This window comes from Gouania willdenowi, chromosome 15 (genome assembly GCF_900634775.1).
Source record: "Gouania willdenowi chromosome 15, fGouWil2.1, whole genome shotgun sequence".
Taxonomy (NCBI): Eukaryota; Metazoa; Chordata; class Actinopteri; order Blenniiformes; family Gobiesocidae; genus Gouania; species Gouania willdenowi.
This window is the reverse complement of record NC_041058.1, coordinates 35,476,553-35,502,692: the sequence shown is the minus strand read 5'-3', so window position 1 is coordinate 35,502,692 and position 26,140 is coordinate 35,476,553. Positions and strand designations below refer to the sequence as shown.

The 26,140-nt window shown below is 39.1% G+C and overlaps 1 protein-coding gene across 1 annotated transcript in view; it reads right to left on the bottom strand.

Moving 5' to 3' along the window:
- Positions 1-6,390: 6,390 nt before the first annotated feature.
- LOC114477007 (inactive pancreatic lipase-related protein 1-like) overlaps positions 6,391-26,140 on the bottom strand; it is a 33,083-nt gene continuing 13,333 nt past the window's right edge. Inside the window, exons 5-12 of the mRNA XM_028469032.1 lie at positions 18,513-18,621; positions 17,950-18,069; positions 16,867-16,983; positions 14,207-14,325; positions 8,948-9,080; positions 8,766-8,880; positions 7,455-7,622; positions 6,391-6,508 (exon numbers count right to left, since the gene is read on the bottom strand). Coding sequence (XP_028324833.1) covers positions 6,439-6,508; positions 7,455-7,622; positions 8,766-8,880; positions 8,948-9,080; positions 14,207-14,325; positions 16,867-16,983; positions 17,950-18,069; positions 18,513-18,621 — 951 coding nt within the window. The 3' untranslated portion in view covers positions 6,391-6,438. The remainder of the gene's footprint in view (positions 6,509-7,454; positions 7,623-8,765; positions 8,881-8,947; positions 9,081-14,206; positions 14,326-16,866; positions 16,984-17,949; positions 18,070-18,512; positions 18,622-26,140) is intronic.

Below are 26,140 nucleotides of genomic sequence, written 5' to 3'. Positions count from 1 at the left end.
TGTTTCAGCTTCTGAAGGAAAAATAATTCCTCTAAAGGAGAATATGACAGTCTTTGGCTTTCTGTTTCTTATATTTTTAATGATCATTACCTTTAGTGTTGATCTCCTCTGATGTGTAATGTGTTTCTCTGTGTGTGAGCGCCTCCATTCATCCCTCGCTAAACAATGATGGGCCTTTACAATGCGTTGCTGGATGCTATGCCTCCCCTTAAGCCTCTGACTTAAACATATGTGCTGTCATTTTGCAAATTCCCTCTGACAAACACACGTAATTACAGGAATTAGGCGCTATTTTGTCATTAGACTTCACTTTAAATGAGCCAATAATGAAAAGAGAAACAAGAGTCAGAGACAAAGACGGGATGTTTTTAGAGGATTTTAAGACCCGCTCCCCCCCTCGTCCAATCACTGCTGTTTTAATAATATTATTAATGTAGTCAAGTTTGAAGCGCTGCAGCCACACTCTGCCTCTGATTGGTATTGTGTTGAGCTCCAAAGAAGTCAGAGTGATTTCAAACGCGTTCTGTTACGCCTGGCGTGATGAAAATGGCAGCTGGCCTATTTAAACCAGCGTGATTATGGGGTGAGCGCTCAAATACATGAAGCCAAAACAATGACACACAATCAAGACTTCATAAGATGAGAAAAGGCCACGGACAGATTAATGAGGGCTTTATACACACACACACACACACACACACACACACACACACACACACACACACACACACACACACACACACACACACCGTGTCCAGCGCAGGCTTGATTCACTCTTTTATCTTTAATATTAAACATATTCGGCCATGTCGCGTATGCAGAAGTGAAAGTAACAGATGTACTACATTACTGTAATTGAGTTGCTTTTATGGGTACTTGTTCTTTTTTTAGTATATTTCTAAATCAGTAATTTTACTTGTACTTAAGTATGTTTTTAAAAAGGTAAAGTAATTCATTACATTTCTACACCCAACCATTACTGAGTAAATTATATTTTTTGTTTTAAAATGATCAACAGACATTGTGAAACTAGAAAAACTTAAATGACCAGAAAACAATCAAATGTATCACATCATAGCCGACCAATCAGATTAAACGTAATGTATCACATCATAGCCGACCATTCAGATTAAACGTAATGTACAGTATCACATCATAGCCGACCAATCAGATTAAACGTAATGTATCACATCATAGCCGACCATTCAGATTAAACGTAATGTACATTATCACATCATAGCTGACTAATCAGATTAAACGTAATGTATCGCACAGAATTTTCTTTTATTTTGAATTGAATTAATTTTGGAAAATAATTGTAGATTTTCTACAGATGACTTTGTGGAAAAGAAATGAGGTTCTAATTGTGATAGATTGTGTCTCTTTGTTAAGTTTCTACATGAGATGTTTACTGTATGTAAGGGACCCGTACCAAGATTTATTACCAACAATAAACATGGGGGTGAAAGTAACTCTTACTTTGTCTTTGAGTACTGTGGTGTTTAAACCAGAAAATGTGTTAATCTTAAAAGAAACATAAGAATATCTATACAAGTATAGAGTGCTGTGGTATCTGTTCTGCCTGTAGGGGCAACAAAGAGCTGTATTAGGAGTTGTGCAGCGGTTCATTAGAAGAATAATGCTGCATCCTGTGTGTACGTGTAGTTGTCTGATTAAAAAGGAGACAGAATCATCTCTCCACCACGTTTCTCTTCGTCGTCTTTCACCTAAGAGGTATTGCATCCCTACAATTCTGTGAGACACAACAGACTTTTGGCAACAAGGATGGGATTTATCTTTTACAGATGAAAAGAGTTTTATATTGGAAGTAAAACTCCGTTGAGACCGGAGAAAGCACATTGGTTATGGCGGCGGCATTCGAGAAAAGTGAGGATTTTCACTTTGATGAAAATGAAGAAGGATTTGAAGCCTATATAGAAAGGTTGGAGCAGTTCTTTGTTGCAAACGTGCTGGTGTTCAGTGATGAGTGGGCCATACTGAGTACATGGCTAGTTTAGGGAGGTTGGCGTCCACATTTTTAGACGATGCTCTCAGAGATAGATTTGTATGTGGGGTTAAAAGTGCAGAACTGCGTGGCCGCATGTTGAATGCCACCAACACAAAAGATTTAACACTGGCAGCCGTGTATGATATGGGACTGGCACACAAAGTGAATAAACAAAATGCACAACAGTTGGCACAAAAACCGTTCAGGACTAACGCCATTACTAAGGCAGCCACGCCAAAGAAGGACGCAGGCGGGAAACCTTGTTATCAACGTGCTGAGAAAGGGCACAGACCAGATGAATGTCGTTTTAAAGACGCGGAATGCCACGCCTGTAAGAAAAGAGGGCACATTGCCAAGGCCTGCTGTTCCCGACCTGAAGGAAGAAAAGATAGACAGACCAAATGGACCAAGCACCTGGACGTTTCAGCTCAAGGGAATGACCGTGATCGGAGTAAAGTACCTGCAACGCCGCTGGAGGAGCACAACTCTAATGAGGATCCACAGAAGGAGGTCGACTCACCGCCCACAGAGCCTGCAACTCGGGCCGTGCAGCCAAGACGAAAGAAAGCAGGGACAGCAAAGACTCACTCAACACCAGCACTGGGCTTTGTTACGGAGTACCAGGCAGATGTTGATCTGTTTTCATTAGAGACAACAGGTGAGAACTCCTGTTCTGAGAGTGATGACAGATTGAAAAACCTTACTATGTATATGTGAGGGTCAACGAGAAACGACTAAAAATGAAAGTGGACACAGGAGCTGCTGTGTCTGTGTACAAATGTAGGTTTAAGAAGCTAAAACTAATGTCTACAAACTGTGTGTTGAAAACCTACAGCAAGCATTCACTTAGACTGAGAGGAAGCATTTCAGTAAATGTAAAGTGCAATGGAATCAGTCGAACACTTAATGTGTTAGCGGTGGAAGGAGATGGTCCAGCATTACTGGGGAGAGACTGGATCAGGAGGCTGAAACTGGATTGGTCCTCTGTAAACAGAGAACAACCTGAGAGTTTGGAGAAGTTAACTGAGACATACCCAGGTGTGTTTCAGCCAAGCCTCAGAAACTAAGCTCCATGTTGTATCAGGGGCCATTCCTAAGTTTTGCAAACCTCACTCAGTGCTTTCTGCACTTCAGGAGGCGGTAGACGCTCAGCTAAACAAAATGGAGTAATTACACCTGTTAACTATAGTGAATGGGCTGCACCTACTGTAAACATTCCAAAGTTAGATGACACAGTGAGGATCTGTGGGGACTATAAAATATAGGTAGATCAGTACCGTCTGTCACAAGCTTATCAACAAGTGGAGCTAGAGGAGAGCTCTAAACAGTACTTGACCAGAAACACACACAAGGGACCGTATAACGTACACAGACTTCCTTACAGTGTCGCAAGTGCACCTGCAATATTTCAAAAACTTATGGATCAAGTCCTTCAGGGCCTCGATGGTGTTATTTACTACTTAGATGACATTTTAATCATGAGGCTAGATACAGAAAAACACATGAGAAAGTGTTAAAAAAGACTTAACAACTACAACCTTAGGGTTAACAAAGAAAAGTGTGATTTCTTTCAGCACAGTGTGTCTTATTTGGGACATGTCATTGATGCAGAGGGAATACACCCCATGCAAGCTAAATGTGAGGCTATTGCTAAAGCAGTCGTTCCTACTAATACTACTCATCTAAAGTCTTTCTTATCTCTGTTGAGTTACTACGAGAAGTTCATTCTTATTCTCTCAACCCTGGTGGCTCCTATGACAGGGTTATTACAGAAAGATGTTAAGTGGGAGTGGTCAGAGACACGCCAGAAAGCTTTTGAGGATGCTAAGAAGCAACTACTGTCTAACAAAGTTCTTGTCCATTACAACCCAGACCTAGCGCTCATACTAGCTTGTGATGCTTCACCAGTGGGGGTAGGTGCTGTTATATCACACAAAATGCCTGATGGTAATGAGAAACCTATAGCCTTTGCTTCTAGGAGGCTGACTAAGGCAAGGCAGTGCCTACCCAACGGTGAATTGATATTTTTTGATTATTTGTTTTAATAATAATATAATTGTAAATGATTTATTTTTCCATTTCCAATAGCCTACAGTACCTATAAGTTTGAAAGTGTCAGCATTTTATGAGTTTCGTAGCCAAAAAATAACCAAACATCGCTATTTCCTGGAACGGCTACCGACTCACTCCGCTGTAAGGCAGGAGGAGGCCACGCCCCCTCCCAAAAGCACGTTGCTGCTCTACCTCCGTTTCCATTGCGTGTTTTTCCGTGTTTGCACATGTGCAGTCAGTTCCCCAAGATGAAAACCATTTATGTCCAAAGGCAGCTCTCTACGCTGCCTTTGGACGTAATCGCGCTATGCTAAATGCTATACGTAAGTTCACAGTGCATTAGTGAATTGATCCCATGTGACCACTGCTGCTACGTTCTCTAGCTAGTGGGTGGGATAACACTACAGTGTGGATGACAGCGCTAGAGACAATAGAGAAACTTTTTTTTGAAACCATCTTTTAAAAGATGGAGACCAACACCTGAGCTACCAGAGCTTCAGCAAAGGTAAGGTCAGAACATTGTTGGTACTTTCTACAGTGAATGGAACAAAAGGAAGGATTGACTTTGTGGATGCTCCTCACTGAGGATGTTCTGAGTTGTTGTTATTGTTATTTTCTCCATGTTTCTGTGTTTCCAACACAAACAACAGATGTGCTGCCGTGTCATGAGATATATGTTGTTGGAGAGTATGGAGGATATATTAAATAATTGTTTATGTTTGTTTAATAGTGTTTATGATGTTGATTTTGTTAGATGATAAATACTTGTTCATATGGATCTTGTTGGGTTTTTTCTTTCTTATTATGAATTTTATATTTTGATAAGCACATTGAGATGACTTTGTTAGAAATTGTGCTATACAAATAAAATTGATTTGAATTGAATTAACACTTCCCAGCAGAAACATATGAAATTGTCATTGGTGGTCTCCATTTGCAATGTGCCTACCCAACCCTAGTGGTCACAGCACATCACTGGCTACAACCATATGTGAAAAGGAAGTTTGACCTCACATTAGAAGATGACTGTGTTCTCTGGGGTTTCAGGGTGGTCGTTCCGGACTCACTACGAGGCAGGTTATTGTCAGAGTTACATGACAGCCATTGGGGTATGGTAAAAATGAAGTCTTTTTCTAGAAGTTTGTTTTGGTGGTCAACACTTGATGAGGACATTAAAAGTGAGGTGAATTGATGTGATATCTGTAAACAGCAACGTAGCATGCCTGCTACAGCACCTGTACATACATAGAAATGGGCTCCAGGTCCATGGGAGAGAATACACCTGGATTTTGCAGAAGTGAAAAATGAAATGTTTGTAGTTGTTATGGATGCATATGCTCGCTGGCCTGAGATAGTACACATGCAGATGACCACAGCTAACAAAACTACTGAGGTTTTCAGAAAGCTTTTTGCCTCCTATTTGTTACCAAAACAGGTTGTAATGGATAATGGTCCTCAGTTTACTTCAGGACAATTTTAATAATTTCTTGAGCTAAATGCAGTCAAACACATTAAATCTCCAGCTTATCACCCCGCCTCAAATGGTTTAGCAGAACGCCTGGTCCAAAACTTCAAAAAGTCTTTGGCTAAGAACTGGGCGGTTGGTGGCATGTCGATGCAGCATTGTATTGCTAACTTCTTGTTTAGTTCCAGGAACATGCTGCATACAACCACCAAGGAAACACCAGCAGAGCTTTTTCTGAAATGACAGGTCCGTACCAGGTTGTCCTTCGTCAAACCAGAGGGTCATCATTTTTCCAGCTAGTGGAGGTTTCCTGACAGTCACACAGTGGGAGGAGACTTAGGTCTTTCTCTGTGGGTCAAGCTGTGCTTGTAAAAAACTACAGGGGAGGGGATAAGTGGCTGGATGGTGTGATAACAGATGTTATGGGTCCTGTTATGTATTTAGTAAATGTATGAAGAACACGTGTAAAAGGACATGTGAATCAAACACGTGATACAAAGAGAAAGGACATTACTGCTGAACAGACTGTCACAAACACTGACGGGAGCTGGAAAACATCTCCAGATGATGATACTGAGGAAACTGACATTGTGTGAGGAACATGACAGAGCTCTGGAAAATACTGCCAGCACACCACGTTTTGGTTCATCAGAAGAATAATGTTGCATCCAGTGTGTATGTGTTGTCTGATTTAAAATGAGAGGTATTGCATCCCCACAATTCTGTGAGACACAACAAGTACATTTTAATTAAGCTACTTTTTACTTGTACTTGTGTATTTTATATATGACTTACTTGTACTTCTACTTGAGTAGAATATATCACTACTATCATAATAAAAGTGGAAAGAAGAAATCAATAATTCCTCAGGATGAAAAGGTGTTTATTGACGGACTGTAGCAGGTGGAGGACTTCAGGCCTGACATGGAAGCACCGACTGGACGGCGTTCTCCACCACGTTCTCAGTCCCACAGAACAAGGTGCTGTAGTGGAGAAAACAGAACCTCTGACTCAGCAATGTTCGTTGATCGTTTATGTTGTTTCATTAATCATTATTTTCCATTCAATGTGGGTTAATTGTGACTTTTGCAACGTTTGTAAACTGTAGAGTTGGCAGATGCCAGCGCAGCAAACGTTGACTTTTCAAAATAAAAGCATGTGAATTGTGAAGTATGGGTTGGGGTCAAAAACAATGTATAAACCATTATGAATATGATATAGTTCTAATTGTAATTGAAATAATCTGTTGCTGTTGTAATAATACTTTAATTGTAATTGAGTTCAGATAAATTACTTTGTAAATGTAATTAGAAATGAAAATTCTATAAAAACTGTCAATTACAATTTAACTAAATGCAAACCTGGTGAACCATGTTACAGCTCTATGTCTTACGCATACGTAGTAAATAATTATTAAATGTTGTAATTGTAATTAGTAATTGAGAATGTAATTGTAATTAACTTTCAGGGGAAACTGATATTTGTAATTTTAAATTATTTTTTTTTTAAATTTGTAATTAGAAAAAATTCCAGTCAGTGTAATCATAATTGAGTTGTAATTAAACATGGGAAACTGAAGAAGTAAATTGTAATTAGTAATTGAGAAAGTAATTGTAATTGACTTTCAGGGGAAAATAATAATTGTAATTTTAAATACAATTGGAAAAAATGCGGGTCAACGTAATCGTAATTGAGTTGTAATTGAACATGAAGACATAATTGTAATTGTAATAAGTATTTGAGAATGTAGTTGTAATTGAATTTCAGGGAGGAAATAATTTTAATTTTAATTGTAGACTAATTGGAAAATATATTGGTCACCGTAATCGTAACTGAGTTGTATTTGAACATGGATAATTGAAGACGTAATTGTAATTGAAAAAATGTAATTGTACTTATTATAGTGACTAATGTTGGTGAACGACTTACGTCTTCCCATCTTTGGCTCTGAGCAGCTCCACCTTAGATGCTCCGTACTTGGGCCTCAGAGGGTTAAAGATGTGGTTGTTCCAGCGAAAGCTGACGTGGGTCACCTCGCCCACGTCCACCTCAGCGTCTATTATCTCCTGGTACGTTCTCCCAGGAACCATCGTTCCTCTGGAACACATGGAACAATGATGGTTGGTCTTCACACGCCCTGTATGTAACACCTCTTTGTTTTAAGCCTTAGCTAGCGTTGGCGTTAGCACACCTACTGTTTGACAAACGCTAAGGCTAACCATGCAGCAGCAGGACCAGAGCAACCATCATTAAGCTCTCCTAGTGCTCAGTGTAGGTTTACTAGTACGCAAGTAGACTTTACTAGTGAAGTAAAAAATGTCACTAGTTAGCATCATATGCTAATAAAGGGGTGGAAAAAACATTCATGCCTGCCATTGACTTGTGAAAGTATTCCAACCAATCAGGGAGCTGGATTTGGTGCTAATCCCTCCTACTTCATTAGGTCTACTAGTACTAGTGGATTTTTGGTTCACTCATAAAATCTACTCGTGCTCAATTAAACCAAAGTTAATCACTTGTAGAGCTTAATATTGGTTAATATTTCTGATATCACATTTATGCTCAAACACCTTCACGTGGCGTGAGGCGGTGAAAGGTGAGCATGTTTTCTAGTGTTTTCTAGTGTTTTAAGATGTTTTAATGTTGTTTTATGATATTTTCTGGTCTTTTAAGGTTTTTAAGGAGTTTTATGTTGTTTTAATGGTGTTTTACATTGTTTTATGGTGTTTTATGATATTTTCTGGTGTTTGCTAGTGTTTTATGATGTTTTATTGTGTTTAATGGTGTTTTACATTGCTTTTTGGTGTTTGCTGGTGTTTTATGATGTTTGCTGGTGTTTTATGGTGTTTTTTGTGTTTTATGGTGTTTATAGTGTTTTATGGTTTCTTTAATAGTGTTTTATGGCATTTTAAGGTGTTTTATGATATTTTCTGGAGTTTTAAGGTTTTTAAGGAGTTTTATGTTGTTTTAATGGTGTTTTACATTGTTTTTTGGGGTTTTAAGGTGTTTTATGGTGTTTGCTGGTGTTTTATGATGTTTTTTGTCTTTTATGGTTTCTTTTATAGTGTTTTGTGGCATTTTAAGGTGTTTTATGATATTTTCTGGAGTTTTAAGGTGTTTTAAAGAGTTTTATGTTTTTTTTCTGGTGTGTTGAGGTGTTTTATGGTGTTTGCTTGTGTTTTATGATGTTTTTATGTGTTTTATGGTGTTTGCTGGGGCTTTATGGTGTCAGGCTCTCACACGTGGATTGTGTACTCCTTGGTGCTGTCATCGTCTCCAGACAGAGCCACATACATGAAGCCCGGGTTGGGCCAGACGGGGCCGTCCAAGTTTAGCGTGACCTTGTAGCTGTAACCTTCACAGAGAGCAGAAGGTCAAGGTCACATTATGGAGGTAGGTGTGTGTGACGGTGAGACGCTTACGGCCAAACGGAGCCTCACTGCCCGTGCTGAGCATGTAGCTGGACTTTAGAACCCCATCAGTCATGGTGGTGACCCTGTCAGCGAGGTGACCCATCATTGGACACTTCCCCTCTGCACATGGGAAACACTTCCCCTGCAACAACAAGGACATGGTGGGGTGTGAGGAAGAGGAGGAGCTGCCTTCATCCTGTCAGCACACGCAGCTCACATCCACGCCGCCATCTTTAATATGAACCACATGAGGTGCTGAGTGATGACTCAGCGCCTCCTTTGATGGAGACATGATGGAGAAAGCAGGGATGAAACACACACACACACACACAAATAAATAATAAAAAGGATCCAACGCTACGTTTTAGCTTCACTCCCACAGGAAGGCTGTGACATGCCACTGTATTATACATTGTATTAATTATATGCAGTACTATACTAATATTGAGTTTTTATTTAATTGTTTCCAAATTGTTTTCATTATTACTATTTACTTATTTTTAAATGATTTGTATTATTATTTACATAATGTTATTGAAATTATTTTATTATTTACTTAATTTTATGAATTATTTGTATTATTTACATAATTTTATTAACCTAATTATTTTAATTATTTTATTATTATTATTTACTTAATTCTTTAAATTATTTGTATTACTTTTATGTATTTAATTTTGTTATTTTTTAAAAATTAGATGATTTTTATAAATATTATTTACTTAATTATTTTTATTATTTTAATTGTTTCATATTTAATTAATTCTATAAATAATTTTATTACTATTATTTATTTAAAACATTTTGATTATTTTATTATTGAATTGATTTATTATTATTATTATTATTATTATTATTATTATTCAATTAATTTTCTTTTTTATTTAAAAAATAGATAACTGACTTAAAAACTAAATAGGTAAAGAATTACTTCTAAATGTATTATTATTATTATTATTATTATTATTATTATTATTATTATTATTATTATTATTATTATTACATATACTTCATCATGACTGACCTATCACACTAATTTGCTGAGTCACTGATTTGCCACTTTCAGAGAATTTTCATTAGTTTCTTCACAAAAATGTCATAGTATTGTTAATTCATGAGACACTGGGAGGGGGTCGCCAGACGGCTTTAGGAAACCAAGAATATTTTTTCAACAATTTGAGCCAATTTTTGCTCATTTTTATCATTTCTCTGCAACTACACCAAACTCACCACATTTAACCTATTTTTGTCACTTTTTCATACCATATTTTTCTTCCTTTTAATCCATTTTTGCTTCATTTCTCCCATTTCTGACACTTCTACATCACATTTCAATGTCTTTTCTATGCTGCCTTTGCCAAATTGCACCGCCTTCGACAATCTGCACTGTTTTCAATGCTCTGCCTCAAGTTCATACAAAGACATGTTGTGAATGTTATACAATCAATGCATTATTATTGATTTGTTTAGACATAAATGTACTATTGAGATATAAACTTAGACATATTTATGATTTTTGTTGTTGTACTAACACATCCGAGAACATTGCTGGAGTTGTAGTTGTAATAGTAGTAGTAGTAGTAGTAATAGTAAAATAGTAGTAGTAGTAGTAGTAGTAGTAGTAGTAGTAATAGAAGGAGTAGTAGTAGTATAATAGCAGTAGTAGTAGTAGTAGTAGTAGTAGTAGTAGTAGTAGTAGTAGTAGTAATAGAAGTAGTAGTAGTAGTAGTAGTAATAGAAGTAGTAGTAGTAGTAGTATAGTAGTAGTAGTAGTAGTAGTAATAGAAGTAGTAGTAGTAGTATAATAGCAGTAGTAGTAGTAGTAGTAGTAGTAGTAGTAATAGAAGTAGTAGTAGTATAATAGCAGTAGTAGTAGTAGTAGTAGTAGTAGTAGTAGTAGTAATAGAAGTAGTAGTAGTAGTATAATAGCAGTAGTAGTAGTAGTAGTAGGAGTAGTAGTAGTAGTAGTAGTAGTAGTAGTAGTAATAGCAGTAGTAGTAGTAGTAGTAGGAGTAGTAGTAGTATTAATAGTTAGTAGTAGAGTAGTAATAGAAGTAGTAGTAGTAGTATAATAAGCTGAGTAGTAGTTGGTAGTGTAGCTAGTTAGTAGGTAAGTAGTAGTAGTTCGTAGTAGTGTAGTAATCAGAAGTAGTTATGTAGTGTATAATTAGCAGTTAGTGTAGTTTAGTAGTAGTAGTAGTATGTAGTAGTAATAGAAAATAGGCTAGTAGTCAGTAGTAGTAGTCGTAGTAGTAGTAGTAGTAGTAGTCATTAGTAGTAGTAATAGTGTAGTAAGTTATCGTTCAGTCAGTAGTAATATTCGCAGTAGTGCGTTAGTAGTATAATAGCAGTAGTTAGTAGTAGGTAGTAGTAGTAGTAGTAATAGACGTAGTAGTAGTTAGTATGATAGCCAGTAGTTTAAGTAGTAGTAGTAGTAGTAGTAGTAGTAGTTGTTGTAGTAGTAATAGTAGTAGTAGTAGTAGTAGTAGTAATAGCAGTAGTAGAAATAGTAGTAGTAGTAGTAATAGTAGTAGTAGTAATAGCAGTAGTAGAAATAGTAGTAGTAGTAGTACTAGTAGTAGTAGTAATAGTAGTAGTAGTAGTAATAGTAGTAGTAGTAGTAGTAATAGTAGTAGTCGTAATAGTAGTAGTATAGTAGTAGTAATAGTCGTAGTAGTAGTATAGTAGTAGTAGTAGTAGTAGTAGTAGTAGTAGTAGTATAGTAGTTATTTATTATTTTTTTTATTTATTTTTTTAATTCAGTTTATTTCCGACATGGTTACATTCACTTTTTTTTTTTACATGCCGAAAAAGGAGACGAGAGAAGCATAACAGTAACAGTAGTAACAGTAGTATTAATAGTAGTAATAGTAGTAGTAGTAACAGTAGTAGTAATAGCAGTAGTAGTAACAGTAGTATTAATAGTAGTAATAGTAGTAACAGTAGTATTAATAGTAGTAACAGTAGTATTAATAGTAGTAACATAGTATATTAATGTAGTAATAGTAGTAACAGTAGTATTAATAGTAGTAAAAGTAGTAACAGTAGTATTAATAGTAGTAATAGTAGTAACAGTAGTAATAATAGTAGTAATAGTAGTAACAGTAGTATTAATAGTAGTAACAGTAGTATTAATAGTAGTAATAGTAGTAACAGTAGTATTAATAGTAGTAATAGTAGTAACAGTAGTATTAATAGTAGTAACAGTAGTATTAATAGTAGTAATAGTAGTAACAGTAGTATTAATAGTAGTAACAGTAGTATTAATAGTAGTAATAGTAGTAACAGTAGTATTAATAGTAGTAATAGTAGTAACAGTAGTAATAATAGTAGTAATAGTAGTAACAGTAGTAATAATAGTAGTAATAGTAGTAACAGTAGTATTAATAGTAGTAATAGTAGTAACAGTAGTAGTAATAGTAGTAACAATAGTAATAATAGTAGTAATAGTAGTAACAATAGTAACAGTAGTATTAATAGTAGTAATAGTAGTAATAGTAGTAATAGCAGTAAATCAGTAGTAGTAACGTAGTATTAAATGTAGTATAGTAGTAACAGTAGTATTAATAGTAGTAATAGTAGTAACAGTAGTATTAATAGTATTAATAGTAGTAACAGTAGTATTAATAGTAGTAACAGTAGTAATAATAGTAGTAATAGTAGTAACAGTAGTATTAATAGTAGTAATAGTAGTAACAGTAGTATTAATAGTAGTAATAGTAGTAATAGTAGTAATAGCAGTAATAGCAGTAGTAGTAACAGTAGTATTAATAGTAGTAATAGTAGTATTAATAGTAGTAATAGTAGTAACAGTAGTATTAATAGTAGTAATAGTAGTAACAGTAGTAATAATAGTAGTAATAGTAGTAACAGTAGTATTAATAGTAATAATAGTAGTAACAGTAGTAATAATAGTAGTAATAGTAGTAACAGTAGTATTAATAGTAATAATAGTAGTAACAGTAGTATTAATAGTAGTAATAATAGTAGTAGTAACAGTAGTATTAATAGTAGTAATAGTAGTAATAGTAGTAATAGCAGTAGTAGTAACAGTAGTATTAATAGTAGTAATAGTAGTAACAGTAGTATTAATAGTAATAATAGTAGTAACAGTAGTATTAATAGTAGTAATAGTAGTAGTAGTAACAGTAGTATTAATAGTAGTAATAGTAGTAATATCAGTAGTAGTAACAGTAGTATTAATAGTAGTAATAGTAGTAACAGTAGTATTAACAGTAGTAATAGTAATAACAGTAGTATTAACAGTAGTAATAGTAGCTCCAGTGTGTTAAAATTTGAGCTGACTATTTTCCAGATTTGGCCAGTTTCCTATAAACACAAAATGGAGAGAATCTCGATACAAAATAACACAATAAAAAATAAAAAAAATGCGTCTTATTGACTTTTTTGATCGAGAGACCAAAACAGAAGTTAGTGAAAAATTCCAAACATTTATATTTTTTTCCCCCATATTAAATTGTCTTCACTCTGTAGGGGGCGCTAACGCACCAGTGTCCGTATTTCCACATTGAGCTGGTTTAGGGACGAGAGTTTAACAAGTGAGTTACATTTGATGCAAATCCAACCTCGTATGTGTAAATGGGAACATTTAAAAGGAAAAAAAGAGAAAAATAATAGGCCAAAATGATCGGCTCCGCCCTGCAAACACAAAAATTCATGGATTACTTTCAGTGTCCCACTTCTCTAGATGATCTCCAGCATCAGTGAAACGCTCTAGGAGAAATAGCAATTTTAAATTTTAAATTCAAAATACTAGACATCCTGTGTATTTTTTGGCATGATGATAATATGTTTTACGTGTCTTGTTAGAATTTTTGAGACTCTACATAATGATTCAGTGGGTGAAAAGTAGGTGAATTGATTCTGAGACATGGAAAGAAAGAAAGAAATAAAGAATAATAATCCAACCCAATAACAATGTTTCCTCCTTTTTGAGTACCATGAACTATACATTTTCGGAAAGTGCCTGGTCACTGACGGGCACGCAGTGTTCCCATAGGCTCCGCCTACTACAAGAGCAAGACACCCTTTGCCAGCTCGTGGCGCTCGGGCCTCATAAACATTTCTGGATAACAGTGGATATTATTCTCTCTGGGACCTTTATTTTGGAGGGTCCTGACCTGAAAATGTTGAGAACCACTGCTTTAAAGGCACGTGGTTACATTGATGAAGTGAAATGACACACCACTAGATGTCTCTAGTGTCACACAACACACACACACACACACACAGAGGAAGCTAACTTACATCTACAAAGTTCTTGTAGTCAGAGCAGGGATATCCTACGAAGCCCTGGGACTTGACAATGCTCTCCTGGTAGTACTGGTAGGCCCTGGCGTGGTTACAGAAGTCAAACTTTTTGGAACCTGATGAAGGATTGAATGAGTGAACAATCAGCTGACATCATCACACAAACAAAAAGCATTTTTATTTCAACAATAAATCGTTCTGCTGTGTTTTAAGATGTGGATTAGTGGATTAGTGGGAGCAAAGAGGAGGTTTAGTTTGAAGCCAACAGCAGACACTCCAGGACCTCCAGCTATGCAGCCCCCCCTCACTTATCTACAGGATCAAAAGTGGCAGATTCAGCTGTGACCCCCCACCACCCCCCACACAGGCATGGTACTAATGCTGCCACTTGAGCCTGAGTTGCTCAGCGGCACATTTCAAAAGGCGCCGTCACCTTCCCTTTCTGTAGATCTGCTGTGAATAACTCAGCTACGGCTTTTATTTACGATTCTTCCATTGGGACGACTCCAATATTCCATAGGTGGGGGTGGGGGTGTGGTGGGGTGGGGCACTCGATTGTTAAAACGCTGACTGAGAATGACAGCGATAACTTCAACACTGTGCTCAGGGGTCAGCTGCTCACTGGGAACACTGGGGAACAAATGCTTACAGTCACTACTAATGGACTCGTGTCTTTAACGCTCTCTAACTCAGGGGTCTCAAACCATTCAGATCCAGGGACTCCTTAATGAGGAGAAGGTTTACCTGTAGTAAATGTAAATAACAAAAAATGTGTCTAATGTATTATCAATAAACAAATTATGTGCACCTTTTGATTAAAAAACCAAACATTAAAAGGACTTTTTAGATTGATTTTATACCTTGGGGCATAAACTATGGAGAGTCTCCATTTTAATCAGGATATGACACACGTTCGTTAATGGTTGCGGCCAGGCATGGCGTCGACCCGAAGTGGGCCGGTCTGGTGCGCTACGTTTTTTTTAATGATTATTTTGACATGACCCATCAGACCATACCTGTCAAGTATCCTTTTTGGCCGGGAAACGGCCGTATTTTACCCCTCTTTCCTGCCATTGTCCCAAATTAGTATTTTCCCGTAAATATCTCGTATTTTAATGAGTATTAATTAAAAGATAAACTGAATCTAAACTGAACGTCGTCATTACCCTCGTGAGAACTTCCACCTGAAATGGCCTGAGTGGCAGTTTTCACAAGATTAGTGCTGACAGCGGCAACAAACCCGGAAACAACTTAGAACAGAGATGATGCCATTTTTTGGTGCCAGTCCAGCCCTGGTCGCAGCCTGTGCCTTTAAATAACTGGTGCATTGTGGGAGGTAGAGGTGTAACAGGAAGTGTAGTTTTTCAGCAGTTGTGTGTAACCCCTCCCTCAGTGATAAAGGTTGTATGTTAGGAGAGGATTAAATATAACCTTTTTCACCAACTTCCTGCTTCTTGTGAACCTCCCTGCACCCACTCAGCATCAGAATTAGCCTAAAGGGCTAACAGAGCTGTTGTTAGCAGCAGAAAGGAGCCATGGCTGAGTAGTTAGATGTTGGACGTGCACAAATATGGTTAGAAACTGTGATGAAAGGGTATGTGTTCATTGATTGAATGATAATCAGCACCTGAACCTACAGGTAAGTTCTCCTGATAGATTTCATCATTTAGCCACAAGGAAATAAGAGGGAACAATGTGGTGGGGGTGTGGTTAGTGCCATGACACCCCCATAGTATCCCGTTAGCAGAAACGTAGTAGTGCTCTGTACAAGTACGTTTACAAACATTCAACCACTTTCTGGGAAGAAATTCTGTCCATTAGTTTAGCCCATTAGCTTAGCCCATTAGCTTAGCCCATTAGCTTAGTCCATTAGCTTAGCCCACAGATCCCACTCATTCCATCCAATGTGGTGTGAATGTAAATGTTTACGTGTGTATCGTGTACCAGTATTATGGAGCCAACGTCTGGATAACTCTGACTTAGTGTCGCTATTTGGCTCAGAGATGTTAAAGAAATTATTCTGTGGGGTTTTTCTCTCATTGCCAAGCAACCATTGGCTTTACACTCCACCATTGTTCAGAAAATGTAGACCTATGGAAGACTGTTGCAGAGCAACAGCTAACAGGAATCAAACAACATGCGTCATATCCTGTCCAAAATGGTGGCTCTCCATAGTCTATGACCCAAAATATTTATTTTGTGTTATGTTCCTATACCTATACACCCCCCACCCCAGCCCCTCTTCTTCTGTCTAATTAAACAGTGTCTCCTGTTGCCATCTAACATCTGTGGTTCAGTTCCAAGGAGTCCTGCTGACCGCTCTCTCTGCTTATGCCTCTCTATGTAGCTAATGAAAGAGCGAGGGGGAGCTCCCCTCGCTTCGGGCTTTCCATCCAGCTGCTGCAAATTTAAAGTGAATGCTAAATAAAACAGTTTGACTAAAGTGATCCTGACTGAATTGAAGTTTTTAAATTGACCCCTGAGGTTCCTTGGACCCCAGTTTAAGAACTACTGCTTTTGAATTCCTGTTAACAAAGTAGTTTGTTTTTAATATTGCAGTTTTTGAATGTACGATAATGTCAGACACTCAAGCATGCAGGGAAATGACACAAAACAGCTGTGAACCAATCAGGTGCTTAGTAAAGAGATGACATCACCGTCCCAAATGGCGTCCAGATCCTTAGGGTTTCCTTTGTTAGCGGAGCAGCCAGGCATCAGATCCCCTCCGTTAGGGTAGAAGTCAATGTGACCAATAGATAGCGTCATTCCCAGACCTGAGGGAAGGACAGAGGACGTCAACATCTGCCCTGATGTTTCACGAGCTTTAACAGGGGTGTCAAACACATTTTGGTTCAGGGGCCAAATACGAAGCAATTTCATCTCAAGTGGGCCACAGTTTTTTTTTGCGGGAAAACTAGTAATTTTAACATTATTGTTCCCTAGATTAGTATTCTACGTATACATAAAATACAAAATATGTAAGAAAGGACAATATCCAAGCAATAGGTGTCAGATATCAGTCCCAACAGGATCTACAATTTACATTTAGTAGATTTTGGGACCAATTTATATTTAATTAAGAGAAATATTATGTCATAATTTGAGGAAAATTGAAGGATTTTGTAAAAAGTTTTTTCATTTGTTTAACACGCAGGGGTGGACTGGTCATCTGGTATACCGGGTATCGTCCCAATGAGCCGTTGACCTGAAGTGGGCCGGTCCGTCCGCTACCTGTTTTTTTCTTCTTTTTTTTGACTAATGAGTGGAGGCAGACATGGTAACAGGTAACCAAAAACAGAGGAAAAAACCTGGCAAGGAAAGAGTGTAAACTGACTAAAATGGGCCAAAAACAAGAAGTGGTATTTATTGGGCAAAAGCTAGCTTATTTAAATAAAAAGTGGCCAAATAAAAAATCAAGAAAGGACAAAAATTGGATTAAAGTGCCAAAAAGAACTGGCAAAAAATGACAAAAAAGAAAAGATCTTTATTGGCAAAAGGAGCAAAAATCTGAAAAAAGTGGCAGAACTTTTTGAAAAGGGGCAAAAATGGGACAAATGTGAATAATAATTAATAGGAAGACATAGAGCCCCTGAAATATTGTTACATTTTATTTACACATCTTTGATTGAAGATTCATGTAATTTTTACTTTTTCCTGTGGGCTGAATTGGAAGCTTCAAACGACCGAATTTGGCCCCCGGGCCATCTATGGGACTCATGCTCTAACATGTAGGCAGGTACCTAGTTTAGAGTTAAAGGGCAGAGCATCAGTGTGGATCACATCCACAAAGGAAGCATCGCTGATGTCCAGACGGACGGAGGCGTTGGTCTCCTCAAAGTACGGTTCAGATGGGTCCAGTCCTGACCACAGGAGGAGGAAAACATGACTCAGCACAAAGGGAGCAAACACACACAATGACTTCATATAGACATCAATCCACATGGACAACTGACGGTCCAGGGGCCACATGCAGCCCGCAATCTAATGTTGGAAGGGCCCAAAAGTAAACTCCCAAACTGAGTAATAAACACAACAAACAAAATTACAATCGACAACAAAAATACACAAAACAATAGAAAGACACACAAAATAACAACAAAAATACGCAAAGAAAAGACACAAAACAAAAACATATATACACAAAATGACCCTACGATCATAAACCAATAAAAACACAAAATGAGAGAGAAATTTACACAAAAACTGCTCCATAATCACAAAATGACAAAAATACACAAAATAAATCCAAAAACACACAAAGCCTTTATTGTTTCCTGTGTGTGTGTGCGTGCGTGTGTGCCACCTGTGATACGTGCCAGTCCAGTGATTCTACTTCCAGCCTCTCCAGCAGCGTGAGCTCCCAGTCCGTGTCCAATGATGTGGAAGGAGTCAGAGGTTTGTTTATAGTAGCCCTGAGTCAGAGACATATTTATAATAAATAACAACAAAGAGACTGTATTTACACTCATGTACCACACAGTGTGAGCGTTAAATAGATGAGGAAGTGTTTATGTTCACACTGATGTGAGTCATGGAGAGACAAATAAACATAAAGGTTTATAAAACAATCCTCTATAGGTAAGGACGGGGGTGGAGATGTCATAATGAGGAAGTTGTCACGGCAAATTTACAGTCGTCCTCTTTGGAAACATGATTTGTGTTCTGGTTGAATAATGAAGTCCAGTCAAAGCATGATGACTTTATAAAAAAAGGATTTATTATAAACTAAATGAAAAGGAGTACAAAAAAAGGTCTTCCATCCTGTAGGAAGGGCATGCGGCCAGCAACAAACTGGAAAGTTCCACAGCTTAAACTTTTACAGATAGGAAGCCCCACCCTAAGATGAGAGAGGAAAAGAGAGGGTGAAGGGAGGAAGGAGTGGAAAATCACTGTTACAGAGCTCTGCTTATCGGACTTTTGGTATGAGACCTTGAGCAGAGACTGTTTGTTGCTGCGAGTAATCTAATCTAACATGACTCAGCAAAGAAGCAACGTCTCTGTTCAAAAGTACAACTATATAATGCAGTCATTGTGTATAAACACATGACAAATTGTACACATAAACACACATTTGATGATATGATGATTAATATAATAATTGCCATAACAAAGTGATTCAGGACGTGAGGGAGTAGGGATGGAAGTTTGTGGTGAAATGAACCCGGGACTGTGGATCAGAATAGGAGCAGAAGGAAACGTAAGAAAGAGTTTAGAGCGTTTCCTCTGTAAGTGACAGTGAACCAGGACAGGGAAGCCAGGGTAAAAGTAGGGAGGAGCTTAAAGTATTTTTCAAGCTGAAACACGAGGGTAGTTTTACTGACTGTAGTCCAATTTTGTTGACACAGTGTTTGAATAAAGCAATAGGAGAAGTAAAAACAGCTAAAATAGTGTGCAGTGGTTCGTTGCTAGTGGTTTATGGAACCCGAACAAGTGTCTCAGAGGAAGTGATAATGGATACGAACTCCCTAAATACAGACAGCATATAAAGTGCCCCACCAGGGGTGCTAACACACTGGACCACTGCTACACTGCAATAAGGGATTCATATCACTCTGTTCCCCGTGCAGCTTTGGGGCTCTCTGATCACTGTCTGATTCACCTCATCCCCACCTACAGGCAGAAGTTTAAATCTGCTAAACCTGTAGTAAGGACTGTAAAGAGGTGGACAGAGGGGGAGGAGTTACAGGACTGCTTTGACTGCACTGATTGGAGTGTTTTTGAAGCTGCATCAGACAACCTAGATGAACTGACTGACACTGTGATATCTTACATCTGTGTGTGCAGACCAAGACTTTCTGCACATACAACAACAACAAACCCTGGTTCACACCTCAACTCAGGATGCTGCGTCAGGCTAAGGAGGAAGCCTACAGGAGTGGGGACTGGGTCCTGTTTAAGCAGGCTAAGTACACACTAACCAAGGAGATCAGAGTAGCCAAGAGGTGCTACACGGAGAAGCTAAAACAAAGCTTCTCAAACAAAGTCCCTTCAGAAGTGTGGATCTTCAACCAAACTAGACAGACACAGACTACAACGGATAGTCAGGACTGTAGAAAAGATCATTGGTGTTGATCTGCCCTCCATCCAAGACTTATACCTGTCCAGGGTCAGGAAACGGGCAGGTAGCATCACTGCAGACCCCTCCCACCCTGTACACAACCTGTTTAAACTCCTCCCCTCCAGCAGACGCTACAGATCACTGTACGCCAAAACAACCCGCCATAAAAACAGTTTCTTCCCCCAGGCTGTCACTCTGATCAACACTAAACAGTCATAGAGTGTCAGACATGTTTCTGTGAAATAACCTGGAACTAAACATATCAACCCTGGATCAACCTGTCACTGTGAATGTTCATGGACATAATATTTTCATTTAAATGTTCACCTGCACTACTGCACTATTATCTTATTATTATTATTGTATTTTTATTTTATTTCGTTATTATTATTATTATTATTATTACTATTATTATTACTATCTTGCTATTTTATTTAGTTTGCACATATTAGTCTAACTACTCTTATACTTATATATTTATATTTATGTTTATACTTCTTTTTTTATTTATTTTTATTTATTCTAGTTGATTGTTATTATTTAATGTTACTCTATCTGAGAGAGCACAGGTCACCAAGACAAATTCCTTGTGTGTATTCATACACTCTTGGTCAATAAAGTTGATTCTGATTCTGATTCTGAATCTGATACAATGTTTGCAGCGCAGATAGTGGGGGTTAAACAATCGAAAACTCCGCGTTTCAGAGATAGGTGTGACAGTTTGTCAGTGCTGCTGCATTTAAAGGAGAGGCCGTGCCATCTAAAGCGTTCATGGGGTATCTGAGTTATAACGTGAGGCTGTATGTTGGTGCTTTAACTGTCAAAGGTACTGGAACATTGCAGCAGTGTGTGGGAGATGTGCTGGAGAACATGAGTATGGTGCTAAACTCTTATGCTAACTGTGGTGGAGAGCATAGCTCAGCATTTCATGGATGTGAGGAGAGTAAGAAAAGTGTAAAAATACAAAGAGTGAAACAAACTGAGGGCTTAAACTACGCTGAAGCAGTGAAAAGAGTGTGCCACGGCACAATGCAGAAAGTCCAAAGGTGGAAAGAATCAGTTCCGTTAATACTTGTAAAGGTTGTAACCAGATTAAAAAGGACAATTTGTGGACAAGAAAAGCGTTGTTCTCTTTATGGTAGATGTCATAAACTGTTCGACTCAAGCTGTCAAAAAAAACAAAAAAATAAATAATCATGAAATTGGCAGAAAAGTTCCTGGGGATCACAGATCTGGGTTGGAATGAAGTTGGACATTTGTTACATCAAGGATATGTGTTAGTCTCAGTCAGAGGCTGGAGAACACTCCGTTCAGTCGCAATAGTTAATTAGATGGTTTTTTATTTCGTTTTTTATTTTTGGTCTGAGAACACTGGATAGTAATACCTTTTAGAAAGAGGACAACCCCTGGTGCTATTAGTACAGTTACCAAAGTACAAGTACGTAGCGTCTTAGGGTTAGGCTATAACCTAATATCGCAACAATTTTTAAGGTTAGGGTTAGGTTCAGTGTACACGACCTAAACTGGCCAATGACTGACCTATCACGTGACCTAAACTGGCCAAATAGGGGCGCTGCATACGGATAGAATGTTGGTATATTGATACGGCAACTGTACGGATAGCCACTGCCAAACTTTTAGGTTGAAAAACAAATGCTGAAGTAATTATATGACTCCTGGTCAGGTTTGTAACCAGTGGATGGCGGTAATGCCTATAACTGAGTGCAAACTGCCAATAAACCGCAAGAAGAAGAAGAAAAAGTAGGTATGGAGCGGGTGGGTCCATAGTTAATCAGAGCACACCTGTGAGCTGGAGGCGGGAAAAACAAACCAAAGAAGAGCAGCCAGAGTGTGAGGGAGAGTGTTAAAGCAGCTGTTAAAGTTCCTGGACTAAAATGTTTAAAGAGAACAACATTAGATCAACACAAAGCTGCTGATGAGTCCAGAGAATAAACTAAAGTAGGAGGAGCTTTACAAAATAAGGTAATACACCTGCATTTTACAGGTTCTCAAGTCCCTCTACCACACACACATATTCATAAAAGTGATTTACTTTTTCTATGAACTGAACCAATCAGCCGTTCCTCTGTGTGACACTAAATCTAAGATTGTGTTGTTTATTTAATTTGAAGTTTATTCACATGTTGTGTTGATTATTGTCTGTATTAAATACTAATGCTTGATGAAGCTGATATATTGTATTTTTCTTGGTGTACTTTTTGTAGAAATAATAAATTAAAGCTGATATCCAGAGTTTCTGTGAAACGTCTCGATGTCCCGCCCTAAACAGCTCCACTTCCTTCCACTGCCTCTCCCAGTCTACCAGAAACCACACCTCTACTTTTCTGGACGCATCGCGGAACATTAATATATGTCTATGGGTCAGGTAAGAGCAAATATCATATTTACCGGTTTGCTGTTGTGATGTGCGGCCTTGTTTCCGTGCACAGTTCCACATTCACTTTGATTGACAGTCTCAAAAACAGGAAGTGGAAGCCTATTGGCTGGGCGATCCTTTCTATTTGTATGGGGGTCTATAAGAAGAAGGAGGGACTTATATACATTAATCTATATGAATGACCACCAGCAGTAGATCATAGTAAGACTTGTTTGGGATTTTAATGAATTTCAAAAGAATTATACATAAACATAGATTTCTCACGAACTCCGGATATCAGCTTTAACATAAAGAGTTAATTTAAATTTAACAGGAAGTCAGTCCTGCTATAATTTCTTTACATTTTAAACCTGCGTTACAATGTCATATCCACACACACACAGAAATTGTAAACTAGAATATAAATGGACCAGCAGTCAGGAGCCTCCATGCATTTCCACAAATTCCACATTAGCCGATGTAAAACGACCTATGGTGACGGAGAAACAAATCTCATTTAAAAAGTGCAAAAATGATAAGAGCTACTTTGCTTTACAAATTTACATTCCTTACAGATTTTTAAAAAAAAAATTTATTATACATTACTGTTAATGAACAGGATTGGTAAAATTCAGAGACACATTTTACTGTAAAGTTACATTGTATGTGACATTGCATCAGTGGTTCCCAACCTTTTTTGGGCCGTAACCACATTTTAATGTCACACATTTTTGGCATTTCCAGAAACTTTTTTGTTTTTTTTCTAGAATTAGCTTTAGATAATGTTTGTTGTTACCAGGATTAGTGCACAAAGTGACATTTGCATTTTATTTGAACTACATTTTGACATAAGAAATTGTATAGAGTAGTAAGTACAGAATACAGTTATTTAAGATTATTTTGTGTGTGTGGTGTTATAATTTGAAAAAGAATAATAATTCAAACATTTTTCAAATACATTTTTATCTGTATTTATTTGTCGAGTAATTCATTATAACTTACTAGACATTTCAGGGGATCTCTTTTGAATTCCAGACATTATGTTTTTACGTGTTTATGTTTTTACAACAATTGGTGGTACAAGACTTCAGGTTAAATGTCTGAAGGGGTAAGGGACTGTGGAAAGTTTTGAAACTACTGTACTATAGTGTGATTAGGATGGTGAGCGTTCCCACTGAAGTATACTTCCAAGTTCTATTTCATAATATTTCGTGAGATGTCTCACTATGAGATGCAACCTCTGTCTGCATTCCTCAGAAGCATTTATTTCAATCTGCCAATCCTGATTGGCCGGTGAAGAATGTTCATCCTCTAGGAGGTGACCCACCTCCTATAAAAGGAGGACACGGTCAGACGCGCACCATTCAAACACCTCTTCTCCTCTCAGCTATCTTGTTTTTTTTTTAGCCAGCTTAACTGTCCACAGGCAAATTCTCTATATTCCAGTCGCCGGACGCTGGCAGAACTAGCGCCTGCTCTAGACCACAACTAGTTGAGAAGTGGGTAAAATACAGCTCTTACCTTGCTTTGCTTGGTATGTGCTGTCCTTTGCTGCCGAAAGGTAGTGAACCTCCGAGTCTCGGCTCCGGCTGACGGCTCCTTCCAACGCTGTTGCTCCGGGACACGTTGGTCCCCAGCGGATCTTTCACTCCGGTGTTAGCCCCGTTGCACGCTCCTTGCCGCAAGGCCGGTGCATTGACCTTAGCACACCTCGCTGTCGTCTTGGTCCCACTACCCTCGGCGCCTACGGGCCTGTGCGCACGTCGGTCCTCCCTCTGGGCTGTCGTGAAAGTGTGTTGCCCGGCTCCAGCTCCAAATACTACGGTATCCGGGCTTCGGACGAAAGCGAAAGCTGCCGCCTCGGGGAAATCCAACGCTGTCCTTGACGTCTCAGATGGTCTAGCACATGTTGGCCTACATCCCTGCTAGCACCTGTGCTAGCTGCCTCACGGTAGCATAAGCTAGCCACCTCCTCTCGTAACTGCGTCTCGCGGTGATGGAAGCTAAGGACTCTCTCACCGAGGGAGCGGGATGCTCTGGGGCTCACTTCTGTCCATGTGGGGGTAAAATCTGCCCCAATTGCCTGGGTCTGAAACACGGCGGTCGAAAATTCCGGGCTCGTGTAGCACTGCGCCGTGTTTAACGCACGAAGCCTCTACAGGAAACTGGCATCTTCCTTCCCGCTTCACGAGGATGTCCTCATGATTGACTGTGGAGAGTTTGATGAAGACTCATTTGACCCTCTCGGCTTGGGTGTGGATGAGGAGGTAGGCTTCATGCCGCCTCTGTAGCCTCACAGGAGGAATTGGAGGGCTCCATGCCCGTCTCCTATCCTCCCAGCCTGGACACGGTGGAAGTGTGTAAACGCACTGCGGCTCGGCTAGCCATTCCGTGGCCCGCTGTGGAAACCACCAGGTCCCACTACGAAGGGAATAAACTCCCCCTTTCAAAGGGCGCTGCAAGACTTCCCGTCTTTCCTGAGCTGCTTGTGGAAGTAGCTCGTCCCTGGAAGGATCATCCATTCACCAGGAAAACCCCCGTGTCAGGTACCTCATCCCTCAACTGTGAGGTGATGGAGAGCCTCGGACTGCTTTGTTTGCCGCTGGTGGAGCCTCTCGTTGCAGCTGCTCCAGCGACAGCTTGCTGTGCCCCCTCGGAGACCCGTGTTACCGTCCAGAGCGGACCGTCTCCAGTCGGACCTCTCCGCTATGACGTATGCGGCCGCTGCCCTCTCAGTCAGGGCGCTGTATGTCCTCTCTCTCCTCACTGCCTATCAGGCTGAACTCTGTGAGGATTTCGCACTGTCTCAGGACCCTGATGGAGGAAATATTCACAGTAGCCAACGTGTGTCTCCGCACACAACGCTGCTCAGTGCAGGCTGTGATCTCAGCGCAGGGCAGTGATCTCAGTGGTCCCACCTGCTTGGGAGGGTTTCTTCTCCAGGTACTTTGTGAACGAGTACCTCAGGAAATACACCTTCAGGATGCTCATGCATTCCTCCCTACTGCGTCTGGTACAATGGGGTGATTGGTTCACGTCTGTCGACCTCAAAGACGCATATTACCACGTTCCATTATATCCCCTTCAATAATTTTCCTGGGTCTGTCCCTTCACATGAGGAATTTCCAACTGTGGGTTGCCTCGCATGAGCTCGATCCTGTGTGTCATGGCGCACAGAGGTTTTTGGTTATGCCAGAGTGCGGCGCGGCTCTGCGCCACTGTCGTGCCCTGGGCTTCCTGACGGACGGGGTGCCTATGGGTATCGTTACGTCCAAGAAGGTGGTCTCCACGGACGCCAGCCTGACAGACTGGGATGGGACCCATGGGGGCAGGGCTAGGAGGGGTCGGTGGGATCACATGCATTACTTGGAACTGTCAGCGGTGTTCCTCCCGCTGATCCACTTCCTTCCATCTCTCAGGAGACATCGTGTCCTGGTGAGAATGGCCAAAACCACGGCGGTGGCGTACATGAACCGTCAGGGCGAGCTGCGCTCGC